The sequence below is a fragment of the Armigeres subalbatus genome, chromosome 1, assembly GCF_024139115.2.
Source record: "Armigeres subalbatus isolate Guangzhou_Male chromosome 1, GZ_Asu_2, whole genome shotgun sequence".
NCBI classification, from domain to species: Eukaryota; Metazoa; Arthropoda; class Insecta; order Diptera; family Culicidae; genus Armigeres; species Armigeres subalbatus.
This window is the reverse complement of record NC_085139.1, coordinates 18,335,880-18,348,206: the sequence shown is the minus strand read 5'-3', so window position 1 is coordinate 18,348,206 and position 12,327 is coordinate 18,335,880. Positions and strand designations below refer to the sequence as shown.

At 42.3% G+C, this 12,327-nt stretch overlaps 1 protein-coding gene across 1 annotated transcript; it reads right to left on the bottom strand.

Annotated features, from left to right (window-relative positions):
- Positions 1-10,871: 10,871 nt before the first annotated feature.
- LOC134208147 (serine protease grass-like) lies at positions 10,872-12,327 on the bottom strand. Its single transcript, XM_062684216.1, has 4 exons — positions 12,168-12,327; positions 11,707-12,115; positions 11,430-11,638; positions 10,872-11,373 (listed from the first exon to the last, which is right to left on the bottom strand). Exons 1-4 carry the CDS (start codon positions 12,226-12,228, stop codon positions 10,946-10,948), a joined length of 1,107 nt encoding a protein of 368 aa, XP_062540200.1. The 5' UTR covers positions 12,229-12,327; the 3' UTR covers positions 10,872-10,945.

The following is a 12,327-nucleotide window of genomic DNA, read 5'->3' as shown; positions in this document are numbered from 1 at the left end:
GGAAGCTCCGAATACTGAAAAAAGCTTATTTACACAGCGTCAATAGGTGAACCATTATCAATCTTAATGACCTTTGCTCCAGCTGCTAATGAATCTTCGGGCGCTGACTGAACATTACATAAACATCTAACATGTTGGATGTTATGTGGGGAATTTGTTGTATTTGTACACAGTAGAGTTGGGCGCAATTGTGTGGCAGAACTTAAACTTCTTCCAATCAAGTGAGATAGCATAGCATATCTGACCGCACACTATCCTGGGTTGGCTGTCGATAGGGACGTTAGATGCGCCAGAAGAACAGCCTGGGGCTTGGCATGTTTTTCATTCAACGATCCCTTTGTTCAACACCTGGCCAGGTCCTTACGATCAGTGGGGATTTAGGTGGGAAGTGTTGATTAGATACCTACTTAAGAAAATGCGGAGAACTCGCGCGACCTTCATAGGTATATGGAGTAATATGTAATATGAACAAATAGATGTTGACAAAACAATTGCATTGATTTTGCAATCTGCGGCATATTTCTGAAATAATAAATTATAGTAATATTAGACTTTGTACTGTGATGCTCCTTCAGAATCATCGTCAGCACCCAATGTTTCTGAAAATGAAGATCAACTATTGTCATTTGGTTAGGTAAATCGTTGACAAGATGATTGTTTATAAATGTTTATGCGAGATTATTTAAAATATATGGAGCTCCGTAGTATGGAAATATTAAAAATAAGTATAGAAAAAACGTTGAAATTTATGAAAATCGAAGGAGAGCTAATTGATCCTTGGTGTGAAATAAACTTCACCAGCAACACTTGTTTCAGCTGAAAAGGAAATATTAATGTTTAGATTGCGATTACATTATTTGACCCTGACCGAAGGACCTCAGCTTCAAGAAATCAGCGTCACCCGATCACCGTGTGTCAATAAAAATATATGGTTAAAATTATTAAAATAAATATGTTTCTTCTATTGTATTGGAAATGTTACCTTTCTTTGTATCTTGTCAGCTCCTCCCGTTTTTATATCACAAAACCTATCAAAGTTTTGTCAGATAATAACGACCTAGGAAAAGGATGCCCTCTCAATCTTCCTGTATTTTTAGTGAACCAGTTTTAGTAATTTTTTAATAAAAATTTATTTGTAAGTGTGGAGAAAAAAATATTAGAAAATATGACAATTTGAAGGGATTGAAAATGAATATATGAAAATATGAATAAAACATGAACATTTATGATAAAAATAAATATTAAAGAATGAAAACATAAACATATGAATATATAACAAAATGAAAATATATAAATTTGAAAATAAGAAAATATAAAAATATGAAAGTGGCAGAATATGACAATATGGGTATATGAAAATATGAATCATGAACATATGGAAATATAAGAGATAAACATTTAAACAAGGAAAATTATGAGAATATAACACATGGAAGGATAAGAATAAGAATGTATAAAATATGGAAATAACTTCACACTTTCACACTATTATATATACATGCTATGAAAATAAAAATATGAGAAAACAAAAGTATATATTTTCATACTTAAAATTTAAATGTATATGAAAAAATAAATATATGAAAATATAAATATATGATAATATAAATATATGAAAATAAAGATATATAAAAATATAAATAAATGAAAACATAAATACAGGTAATCTTCGATATAACGTACCCCCGATATAACGTACACTCGATATAGCGTACATTTTTCCCCGTTATAACGTACACTTTGAAAAATAATTTTAATTTTGGTAGTTATTACAAAATAATTTACTAAATCGTTATGATCATTCATGTAGGGATGGCATCATTGTATGGAGTTTAATTTTATCAGCTAGAGGCATTAATTACTGTTTTCCCCACTTTGCACTATCCTCAGAATTCTCCCGAGGTATTGGATGATATTGAGTTAATGTAGTTTTGGCAAGTCTAGTTGATATTAGTCAAAGTCAGAATTGATGACGGGTTGTTTTCAGGTCTAAGTCAGCTAATGTCGAGTGAAGTAATGGTATTGTAGATCCAGACTTGAAATGTGTACCAGCTTATTTTAAAATAAATCCTAGAGGAAATTCCTGGAGAAGCTCCCAAAATAATTTCTGGTGAATTTTGTAGAGGAATTCCTGTAGGAAATTCTAAAAGAGTTTCAAAAAGAATCTCCCAATTAAATCTTTAAAAAAAATCTGATTGAATTCATGAAGGGATTAAAAGAAACTGAATACATTTTCGAAACGAATTCATAAAGTAATTTCTGGAAGAATATTTTAAAGAATGTACAATGATATTTTTGAAGGAAATCGTAAAAGAATCTCCGAAGGAGTTTGCTGAATATCTTCTTCTTCTTATTGGCATTACATCCCCACACTGGGACAGAGCCGCCTCGCAGCTTAGTGTTCATTAAGCACTTCCACAGTTATTAACTGCGAGGTTTCTAAGCCAAGTTACCATTTTTGCATTCGTATATCATGAGGCTAACACGATGATACTTTTATGCCCAGGGAAGTCGAGACAATTTCCAATCCGAAAATTGCCTAGACCGGCACCGGGAATCGAACCCAGCCACCCTTAGCATGGTCTTGCTTTGTAGCCGCGCATCTTACCGCACGGCTAAGGAGGGTAATTTCTGGAAGAATATTTTAAAGAATGTACAATGATATTTTTGAAGGAAATCGTAAAAGAATCTCCGAAGGAGTTTCCTGAATATATTTTCAAGCAATTCCTAAAGGTATTCAGGGAGGAACTCGAAATATAATTTGCAAAGAAATTCCTAGATTTCTACAGAAATTCCTTCAGGAACTCCGGCAATTCCCGGAGGGATTTCTTCAAAACATCATCCCGATGTTCGAAAATTCTTCCAGGAATTCTTTCGGAATTTCCCTTACACATTAGGTCAATACTTTCACATCGTATTCTTTCTTTAATTTCTTTCAAGAAAATCCTAAGACCTCCGGACCCCCTTCGGAAACTCCTTGAGCAACACTTTTAGAAATCATCCCAGGAATTTCTCAAAAAATTCTAGAATAAAAGTGATGAGTGTTTCCGAGAAATTCTAGAAAATGTAGTCTAATGCGTTAATTATTTGAGAATGGCAGGTAAAACTCGTCTCGTAGGTTTTCTCAGTACTTTAGCAACTGCAGTAGAGCAGGGCATGATTAGCCTCCAGCACCCTGTAAGACCGCATCCAACCACTCACCATAGTCCTCCAACCCAGCACCAGAATTACCTTCGTTAAGTAGCCATTAAGGGGTGGCGTAATTGGGTCGATACTATGAGACGAGGTCACTGACTTGAAAAGGAGGTCATGAGCCTGGGATGCGGTCGGATGTTACAAAGTTACCAAAGTTGGAAGTTGAAGAGTAGAGATAAGGTACTTGGGACAAGAGAAGGCGTTGAGGACAACCTCACGGTCTTTACGACGAAAACCCCAGCAAGAACCGCCGTAATTCCCTGGTTCCGTAGTCGGCCCAATCCGGTATTGTTTCCGCCGATAGTCAAGTGCCATTCTTATTGGTCGAGTTGTAACGAAGCAAGAAGCGAGGAAGATCTCCAAGCCACCCGGCGATACCACCGCCCGGTAAGCCCGCACAGCCACAGAAGGGAGGAAGGAGGAAGAGGAAGGAAAGAGTAGTGCAGTGCTGCGAGGAAGGCCAGTGCTAGTTGGGATTTCTTTGAAAAATCATCCGGAAACAACTTCGGAAATAAATCTAAAAATCATTTTTAAATTCCTTCTCAATGTTTCTTCGAAAAGAATGAATTTTAAGAATTACTTCAGAATCTTCCTAATGAGTTCCTTCCGAATTCAAAACTTCTTCCTGGAATTCTTTAGGAAATTCTTCGAATCATTCATTTAGAAATATGTTCACGAATTCCTTTTAAAGTCACTTCTGACAGAATCCAAGTTTCAAAGTGCTCGCGTTTTCGGAGGCACACCACTCGATACGGAAGCAACACACAACTGTCATTTTTATTTTTTTCACGCATGCTGCGACGCAGCAAAGCTGAATCAACAAAAATGACAGTTGTCCGCCGACTCCATATCGAGTGGTTTGCCCCCGAAAACGCGAGCACTTTGAAACCTGGATTATGTCAGGAGTGACCTTAAACATTATCCGTAAAAACCTTCCGAAACACCTTTAGAAAGATCTACGGAAAATATTCCAGTAATTCTTTCGGATATTCCTTCAAACATTCCTTTGGAGATTCGTTCTGGAATTCCTTTACAAATTCCTTCGGGAAATTATTAGGGGTTTGAAAATTCGCTTAGGAATTTCTTTGGAAGTTGCTTTTTTTTAGGAATTCATTGAGGAGTTCCTTCAGGAGTTTCACCGGAAATCCCTATGGAGATTACTTCGTAAATACCTCAGGAAATTTCTTCAGAAATTCCTGTTAGCGTCGAACTTAGTTTCTGAATTAAAATATAAAAAGACGTTAATAAAAATAAAAAAATCAGGATTTTTTTAAAAGTCCTGCAGAAATTCGTTTAGAACTTTCTCCAGCAAATATTTCAGATCTTTCTGCAGGAAATTACTTTGGATATTCCTCTGGAATTTTCTTCAGAATTTCTTTAAACATTTCTCAGGAAATTCCTTTAGAATGTTTTTCGGTAATACCAGCGAAAAATGCTTCGGAGAATTCTCTTGAATTTTTAGGCATTCCTTTGGGAAATAGTTTGTGTTGTGACAACGGAACAGCAGCGCTGGGAACACGGTCCACGTCGCTTACCTTCCCACCGCTTTCTCGCTGGGCTCATCGATGACAGCTTCAAGCTGTCCTACGATAGACGTCAGAAGCATAAACCGGATACCGCTTTGATATATATGTTGTCATCATTGTTAGATTGTTTCACGTTAAGACTGTTACCAGACATGTGTCGTTTATTCTGTTAGATTATACAGTAGTTTTATTCCGCTTACGTTCGCGTTTTATTTGATAAGATATGACCAACCATATCACGGCTACCTCTCACTAACGCGTCGTAACAGTGGCGACTCGGGTGCGCGAATTTTGTGTCGTTTTCGTGAGTGAAATAGCAAAATCGCGCCTCCCACGCGGAAAAAGCGCAAGCTTTCATCGCCTGCAGAAGACGATTCCGGAATGCCAACCGATCAGCAACCAGCATCAATGGCCACGGATGCGCTCATCCTCCAGGTGTTGAAGCAGCTGGAGCAGCAGCAGCTTGTGACAAACGAACTCCTCCGCAACCAGCAGCAGTCAAACGATCAGCAACGCGCATTTATCCAGCAGCAGGAAAACGTGCTCCGGAACATCCAAGTCCAGGTGCCGCCGAATCCCGAAGCGATACTCGACTCGTTGGCTTCAAATGTGAAAGAGTTCCGATACGAAGCCGAGAACAGCATCACATTTTCGTCATGGTTTTCCCGGTACGAGGAGATGTTCGCCAACGATGCGGCGCGGCTCGACGATCTAGCAAAGGTTAGATTGCTGATGCGAAAGCTCGGCATCATGGAGCACGAACGCTATTGCAGTTTTATACTGCCGAGAACTTCGAAGGATTTTACCTTCGATGAAACGGTCGCTAAACTTAAAGGACTGTTTGGAGCAGCTGAGTCGCTGATAAGCAAACGCTATCGCTGCCACCAAATAGCCAAAAGCTCAACCGAAGATTTCGTTACCTACACCTGTCGTATCAACAAAACTTGTGTTGAATTCGAGCTTGAAATTTTTCTGAAGAGCAGTTCAAAGTGTTAATTTTTGTTTGCGGCTTAACTTCTGAAGCGGATGCTGAAATCCGAACACGGTTGTTAGCGCGGATTGAAGAGAAAACTGACGTTACTCTTGAGCAGTTGTCATCCGAGTGTCAGCGCATGTTAAACCTGCGTCATGATACTGCCATGATCGAAGCTTCAAACAACACAGTTAACGCAGTCAAACGGTCCCAAAAACATTCTCGGTCGTGGAAACAGCCAAGCAGTTCGTCGTCATCGTTTTCAGCTAGTGACAAACAGAAAACCCCACCTAGCCCCTGTTGGAAGTGCGGGTCTATGCATTTTGTACGTGACTGTAGGTTCAAGGACCATAAGTGCTCGATGTGCCACCAAAGTGGACACAAAGAAGGTTATTGTGACAGTGACAAAAAGTCCCTTAAGAAGCGGGTGAAGAGACGGTTGAGAAATGTAATTGTAGAGACAAAAACTGTGCAAGTGTCAGTGAACAATGTTCGGGGAAGAAGAAAATTCGTTCCGGTGTTACTAAACGGCGTCTCGGTTCGCCTACAGTTCGACTCGGCGTCGGACATCACCGTAATATCGAACCGGACATGGCAACAGCTTGGTGAGCCACCAACCAAACCACCGTCAGTGAATGCAAAAACGGCTTCGGGTGATCCGCTTGAACTACTCTCGGAGTTCGACTGTTCGATCACCATAAACGATGTTACCCAAGTCAGTACCGTCTTCGTTGTCGAGCAGAATCTGCAAATTTTGGGACTGGATTTGGTGGAAAAATTCAAGTTGGATGCCGTTCCTATGAACATTTTTTGCCGTCAAGTAAACTCCTCCCCTACATCAATTGTCGAACGACTGAAGAACACTTATCCGCAAGTTTTTAGCACCAAACTTGGCCGGTGCACGAAAGCAACAGTGAAGCTAGATCTCAAGCCAGGACAGCATCCTGTTTTTCAAGCCGTAGATGAAGAGCTCGATCGTCTCGAGCAATTGAAGATTATCACTCCTATCGACTATTCCGATTGGGCGGCACCAATTGTGGTCGTGCGGAAAGCCAGCGGTGCAATTAGAATTTGTGGCGACTACTCTACTGAAGCTCTTCAACCGCATCAGTACCCGTTACCACTTCCACAGGATATCTTCGTTAAACTCGCCAACTGTAAAGTGTTCAGCATTATCGACATGTCAGAATCGTACCTTCAGGTCGATGTCGATGAAGCAACGAGTACCCTCCTGACAATTAACACCCACCGGGGCCTTTACAAGGTTAATCGCCTAGCACCCGGAGTTAAAGCGGCACCAGGAGCGTTCCAACAACTCGTTGACACCATGCTGGCGGGACTCGAGCACACTTGCGGTTATATTGATGACGTAATCGTGGGTGGAAAAAACGAAGAGGAGCACTGGAAGAATCTGAACGCGCTTTTTCAACGCCTACAAGAGTTCGGGTTTACAATTCGTTTGGAGAAATGTTCGTTTGGCCGTGAGCAGATCAAGTACCTCGCCCATTTGCTTGACCAGCACGGAATTCGCCCCGATCCAGCGAAAGTTGAAGACATCAAGCTCATGCCGGCACCCACAAATGTGTCGGAAGTTCGGTCGTTTCTCGGAGCAGTAAATTTTTACGGGAAATTTGTACCGAATATGCGTGCGCTTCGTAGTCCGTTAGATGAATTACTGAGAACGGATGCAAAATTTGTGTGGACGCCTCAATGCCAGCGTGCGTTTGACGAATTCAAAACCATTCTTTCATCGGATTTGCTTTTGACCCATTACAATCCAAAACTGGACATAATAGTTTCGGCTGATGCATCGTCAGTCGGACTGGGAGCGACAATTAGTCATCGCTTCACCGATGGGTCTATTAAAGTAGTCCAGCACGCCTCAAGAGCCTTGGCACCCGCCGAACGCAACTACAGCCAGATTGACCGAGAAGGATTAGCAATCATCTATGCGGTAACCAAATTCCACCGCATGATTTTCGGTCGCAAGTTCTTGCTCCAGACTGACCACCAACCGTTACTGCGAATCTTCGGTAGCAAAAAGGGCATCCCAGTATACACTGCCAACCGTCTACAACGATGGGCCCTAACGCTACTCTCGTACGATTTCAATATGCAATACGTGCCCACCGAGAAATTCGGAAACGCGGATATTCTTTCCCGCCTCATCAATCGCCACGTGAAGCAAGACGAAGATTTCGTAATCGCATCTGTAACATTGGAGCGTGATATTAGGTCAGTAGTATGCAATACTTTTAATGCGTTACCTTTAAGTTTTAAGGCAGTACAACAAAGTACCAAATCGGATCCGGTGCTCAAGAAGGTCTACCGGTACATCCAGGACGGCTGGCCGAACTCTCTGGTCAGTGATGTCGATCGAGAACTTCTTCGTTTCCATAATCGTCGTGAGTCGTTATCTACGATCCAAGGCTGCATCCTCTTCGGTGAAAGGCTTGTTATTCCGTCTCCCTTACGCAAGCAATGCCTCGACGAGCTCCACCGGGGACACCCCGGGATTCAGCGGATGAAATCATTGGCTCGAAGCTACGTATATTGGCCGTCACTTGATACAGAGATCGTCGATTTTGTAAAAGCGTGCTCGCCATGCGCTTTGACAGCCAAATCCCCCGCTTCAGCTGTACCTGTGCCATGGCCCAAGTCCGTTCGTCCTTGGCAACGTGTCCATGTAGACTACGCCGGTCCTATCAACGGTGACTACTATTTGCTCGCCGTGGATTCCTTCTCGAAATGGCCAGAAATCATCCGAACCCGTCAAATCACGGCGTCTACAACTATCACCATTCTTCGCAACATTTTTGCACGACTAGGAATGCCGGAAACGCTAGTGTCAGATAATCACCACTGCAGACAGAATCACAAATCGACCACGTTCTGATTGATGGACGGCACTTCTACGACATTATCGACGTCAGGACATATCGTGGCGCTAACATCGACTCTGACCACTATCTGGTGATGGTTAAACTGCGCCCAAAACTATCCGTCATCAACAATGTTAGAGCGACTGAAGCAACCTGATCGCCACTGCATACGCGCAGCATTTCGAGGCAGCGTTGCCGGCTGGAATACAGTTAAAGCAGCCATTAACGACGCAGCGGAGAACAACGTCGGGTATATGGGACGAAGTCGACGGAACGATTGGTTTGACGAAGAGTGCAGACAGATTCTGGAGGAGAAGGACGCAGCGCGGGCGGTCGCGATGCAGCAAGGTACCCGGCAGAACGTGGAACGTTATAGACGGAAGCGGAGACAGCAGACCTGCCTTTTTCAGGGAAGAAACGCCGCCTGGAAGAAGCGGAGTGCGAGGAGATGGAACAGCTGTGCCGTTCTCAAGAAACACGCAAGTTCTACCAGAAGCTCAACGCACCCCGCAAAGGCTTCGTGCCGCGAGCCGAAATGTGCCGGGATAAGGATGGGAGAATCTTGACGGACGAACGTGTGGTGATCGAAAGGTGGAAGCAGCACTACGAGGAACATTTTAATGGCGCTGAGAGTACAGGCAGTGAAAGTCAAGGCAGCGGAGGAGATGACTACGTCAGTTCAGCGGACGATGGAAGCCAACCAGCCCCCACCTTGAGGGAAGTTAAGGATGCCATCCAACAGCTAAAGACCAATAAAGCAGCTGGTAAGGATGGTATCGGAGCTGAGCTCATCAAGATGGGCCCGGAAAAGCTAGCCACTTGCCTGCACAAACAGAATCTGGGAAACTGAACAGCTACCGGAGGAGTGGAAGGAAGGGGTTATATGCCCCATCTACAAGAAAGGCGACAAGCTGGAGTGTGGGAACTTTCGAGCGATCACCATCCTTCATGCCGCCTACAAAGTGATATCCCACCCAGACAACCACACATCGCATAAGAATGTACGATTAAAATCGTTTACCGATCCAAATTTCATCAAAATCGCATTGTGGTGCGAAGCTCATCAGTTTATTTATAAACTTTCCCGCACAGTAGGCTATTTTGCGAGTTTATTCCAGCTTCATATGTTGACATCGCATATTCCTGCAAACAAACTCAAACGAAATCGGATTATCTGTCAAAAAGAGTTTGTTATCACAAACTACATCGCAATGTATAATGAACAATTTCGCATAAAAATCGTGCATATCGCATACACTGCCGTTCAACGTCGGATAAGAAATACACATATATCGCCTCCACTTTTGTACGCAAAAAGCGTTTTCGCGACTGGTAAGCGATGAAATTTGTGTGCATAAGCATCGCATAACAGAAAAACAATTCTATTATGCATGCATTCTGGTTGTCTGGGCAGATTAGTTCGTGGTAAGAGAGAGAATGAGTTCGTGGTAAGTTATCAAGCGAGTGGCGTGCCCCCGAAAACGCGAGCACTTTGAAACGATTCCGTCAGAAGTGACCTTACAAATTTGAGGCGAAGGCAATACCAAAGAACTCGTGATCCCGCGTCGAAAATTATTTAGCGAGATTTCCAAAATGAAATTACAAAACGTTTCGCTATTCTGAAAAATACCAACTTTGAGAATAATGTCTCGTAGTTGGATCCCAGTTCGAAACCCTTTTGAAAATTAACGAAAATTCTTAAAAAAAACCTTAAAAGCCAATTCAAGCGCTTAAAGAGGGAAATAAAATTTTAATAATTTAAAATGTTGTGAGGTTGTGTAAGTTATTTGCCAGTCGGTCACCAAGCTCAGACCCGACCGCATTGCGTAGGCAAGAGCACGCCACTCAGGATTGGCTTGACAAATGGATTGTAAGTGATTTGACTATGCGTCCAATTTGAGAATCTCGGGCTCATTCAGTAGCCGCTAAGTTGCGAAAAGGCCGACAGAGGTCCTTCGTAGCTTAGTTGGTGAAAGCACCAGTCTAGCGTACTGAGGGTCGTGGGTTCGTGTCCCATCGAAGGTAAAGTGATTACCTCCAATACATTTTTCAAATCAAAATCTCCCACGTAATGTACATATTAACATCTGAGTCTTCAAGACATTTTAAATACTATGCATTGCCACCAATCTTGAAAAAAAAATGTTTTTTTTTATTTTGATTTTTTTTCCTAGGAAGGAACAAAGCAATGATTTTTCAAAAATTTCGAAATGCAATGTCCGATCGGGCCAATTTTTAATAGCAACAAATGCATCATATTGAACGCTGGAGACGCCTAAATGGTCGCCACACAGATTTCACTTTAAAAAAATGAAAAATGTTCCAATTGTGCTTTATTTGAGATAATATACGTAATACCTAAACATAGTTTAAGCTTTCATATTATTCAATATCCACTCTAAATAACTACCAACACGTGTGTACAACCCGGGGAGGTCCTTTACCCCGCATGACTCGACTCCATATGAAACCACTCCGAACAGTACGTATCGTGATAATCCAGCCTTGTATTTTGTTGCCCACATCAGTGGACCACCGGAGTCCCCAGCACAGGCATCGACCAACCCGACAGCTCCTGCGCAAATTTGCCTCTCACTTATTTTGATGTTGTACATCTTTTTATAAGGATTGAACCACTGCTGACACGCTTCCCGATCAATTCGAGGCAGTAAAGCTTTCATTAGCACGTCCGATGGTTCCATATTCTGTGTGTATCCCCAGCCGGCCACAATGTAATTCGGTAGCAGAGAATCTTTCAATTCCTCGCTCATGGGAAGACATATCGGGCTGATGTGCGCTGTAAGAAACGAAGCTAAAGAAATTGATTTGCACATTAAGAAGTTTCAAGAATACTTTTGAAGACTATCGCCTCTGCTAGCCGAATCAGTCCAATATCGTCACCAATAAAACTTTTGCGATAATCGGGATGGATCACATAAGACTCCACGGCAACATCTTCTACAGGGTCTGCACAAACTTCTTCGAAATATCCGTTCAGTTCGGTGAAATTTACACAATCTGGGTTAGTGCTGATAATGTGCTCTCCAAGCCGAACAAATTCACTGTAATTCAAAAGATCAATTCATCATTATTGATAAGACGCGCCATGTTTGATATTACGACCACATACAGTTTACTCGAATCCCGGCCTTCAGATTCTCTTGGTAAGCAATGCGCCGCCGTAACGACATATCGTACGCTAATTAACGATCCACTGCACCTACTGTCCACCTCGTTGCTGTCCAGATCACGATACATCAGCAAAGCCATCCAGGCAAACTCGCTCATCTCCGTCTCATTACCGTTGGCGATGCGATTTGAGTCTGAAAGGCCGCATTTTTCCGGTAGCTCGAAGATCTTCTCGGTGGCACAGCAAACGCCCATTGTCGAAGCCTCAATGTTGCATGTGGCATTGCGGATGTCACTCTCCCGCGGATTTGGTGATGTTTGGTATAATTGCTTGGAAGCAAACAGGTGTGCACATTTTTCAATCGGAACACAGTTCCCGGCGAGGTTGTTCGGTGTAGTACAAGGAATCTCTAATTAAAAGCATATTTACTGGTTCTGAACAAAATGTCTAAGGAATCTTACCATTTCCGACTGACTGGGTTATAAAGATCACAATGCAAGTTAGAAAAATAATTGTTTTCATCTTAAAAATCAATTACGTCCCACTCACTGATGATCGTCGCGTTCCAGCCGCGTGGAAAATATTACTGCAACTTGCTTGCGAAACCTGGTATCTTTAAAT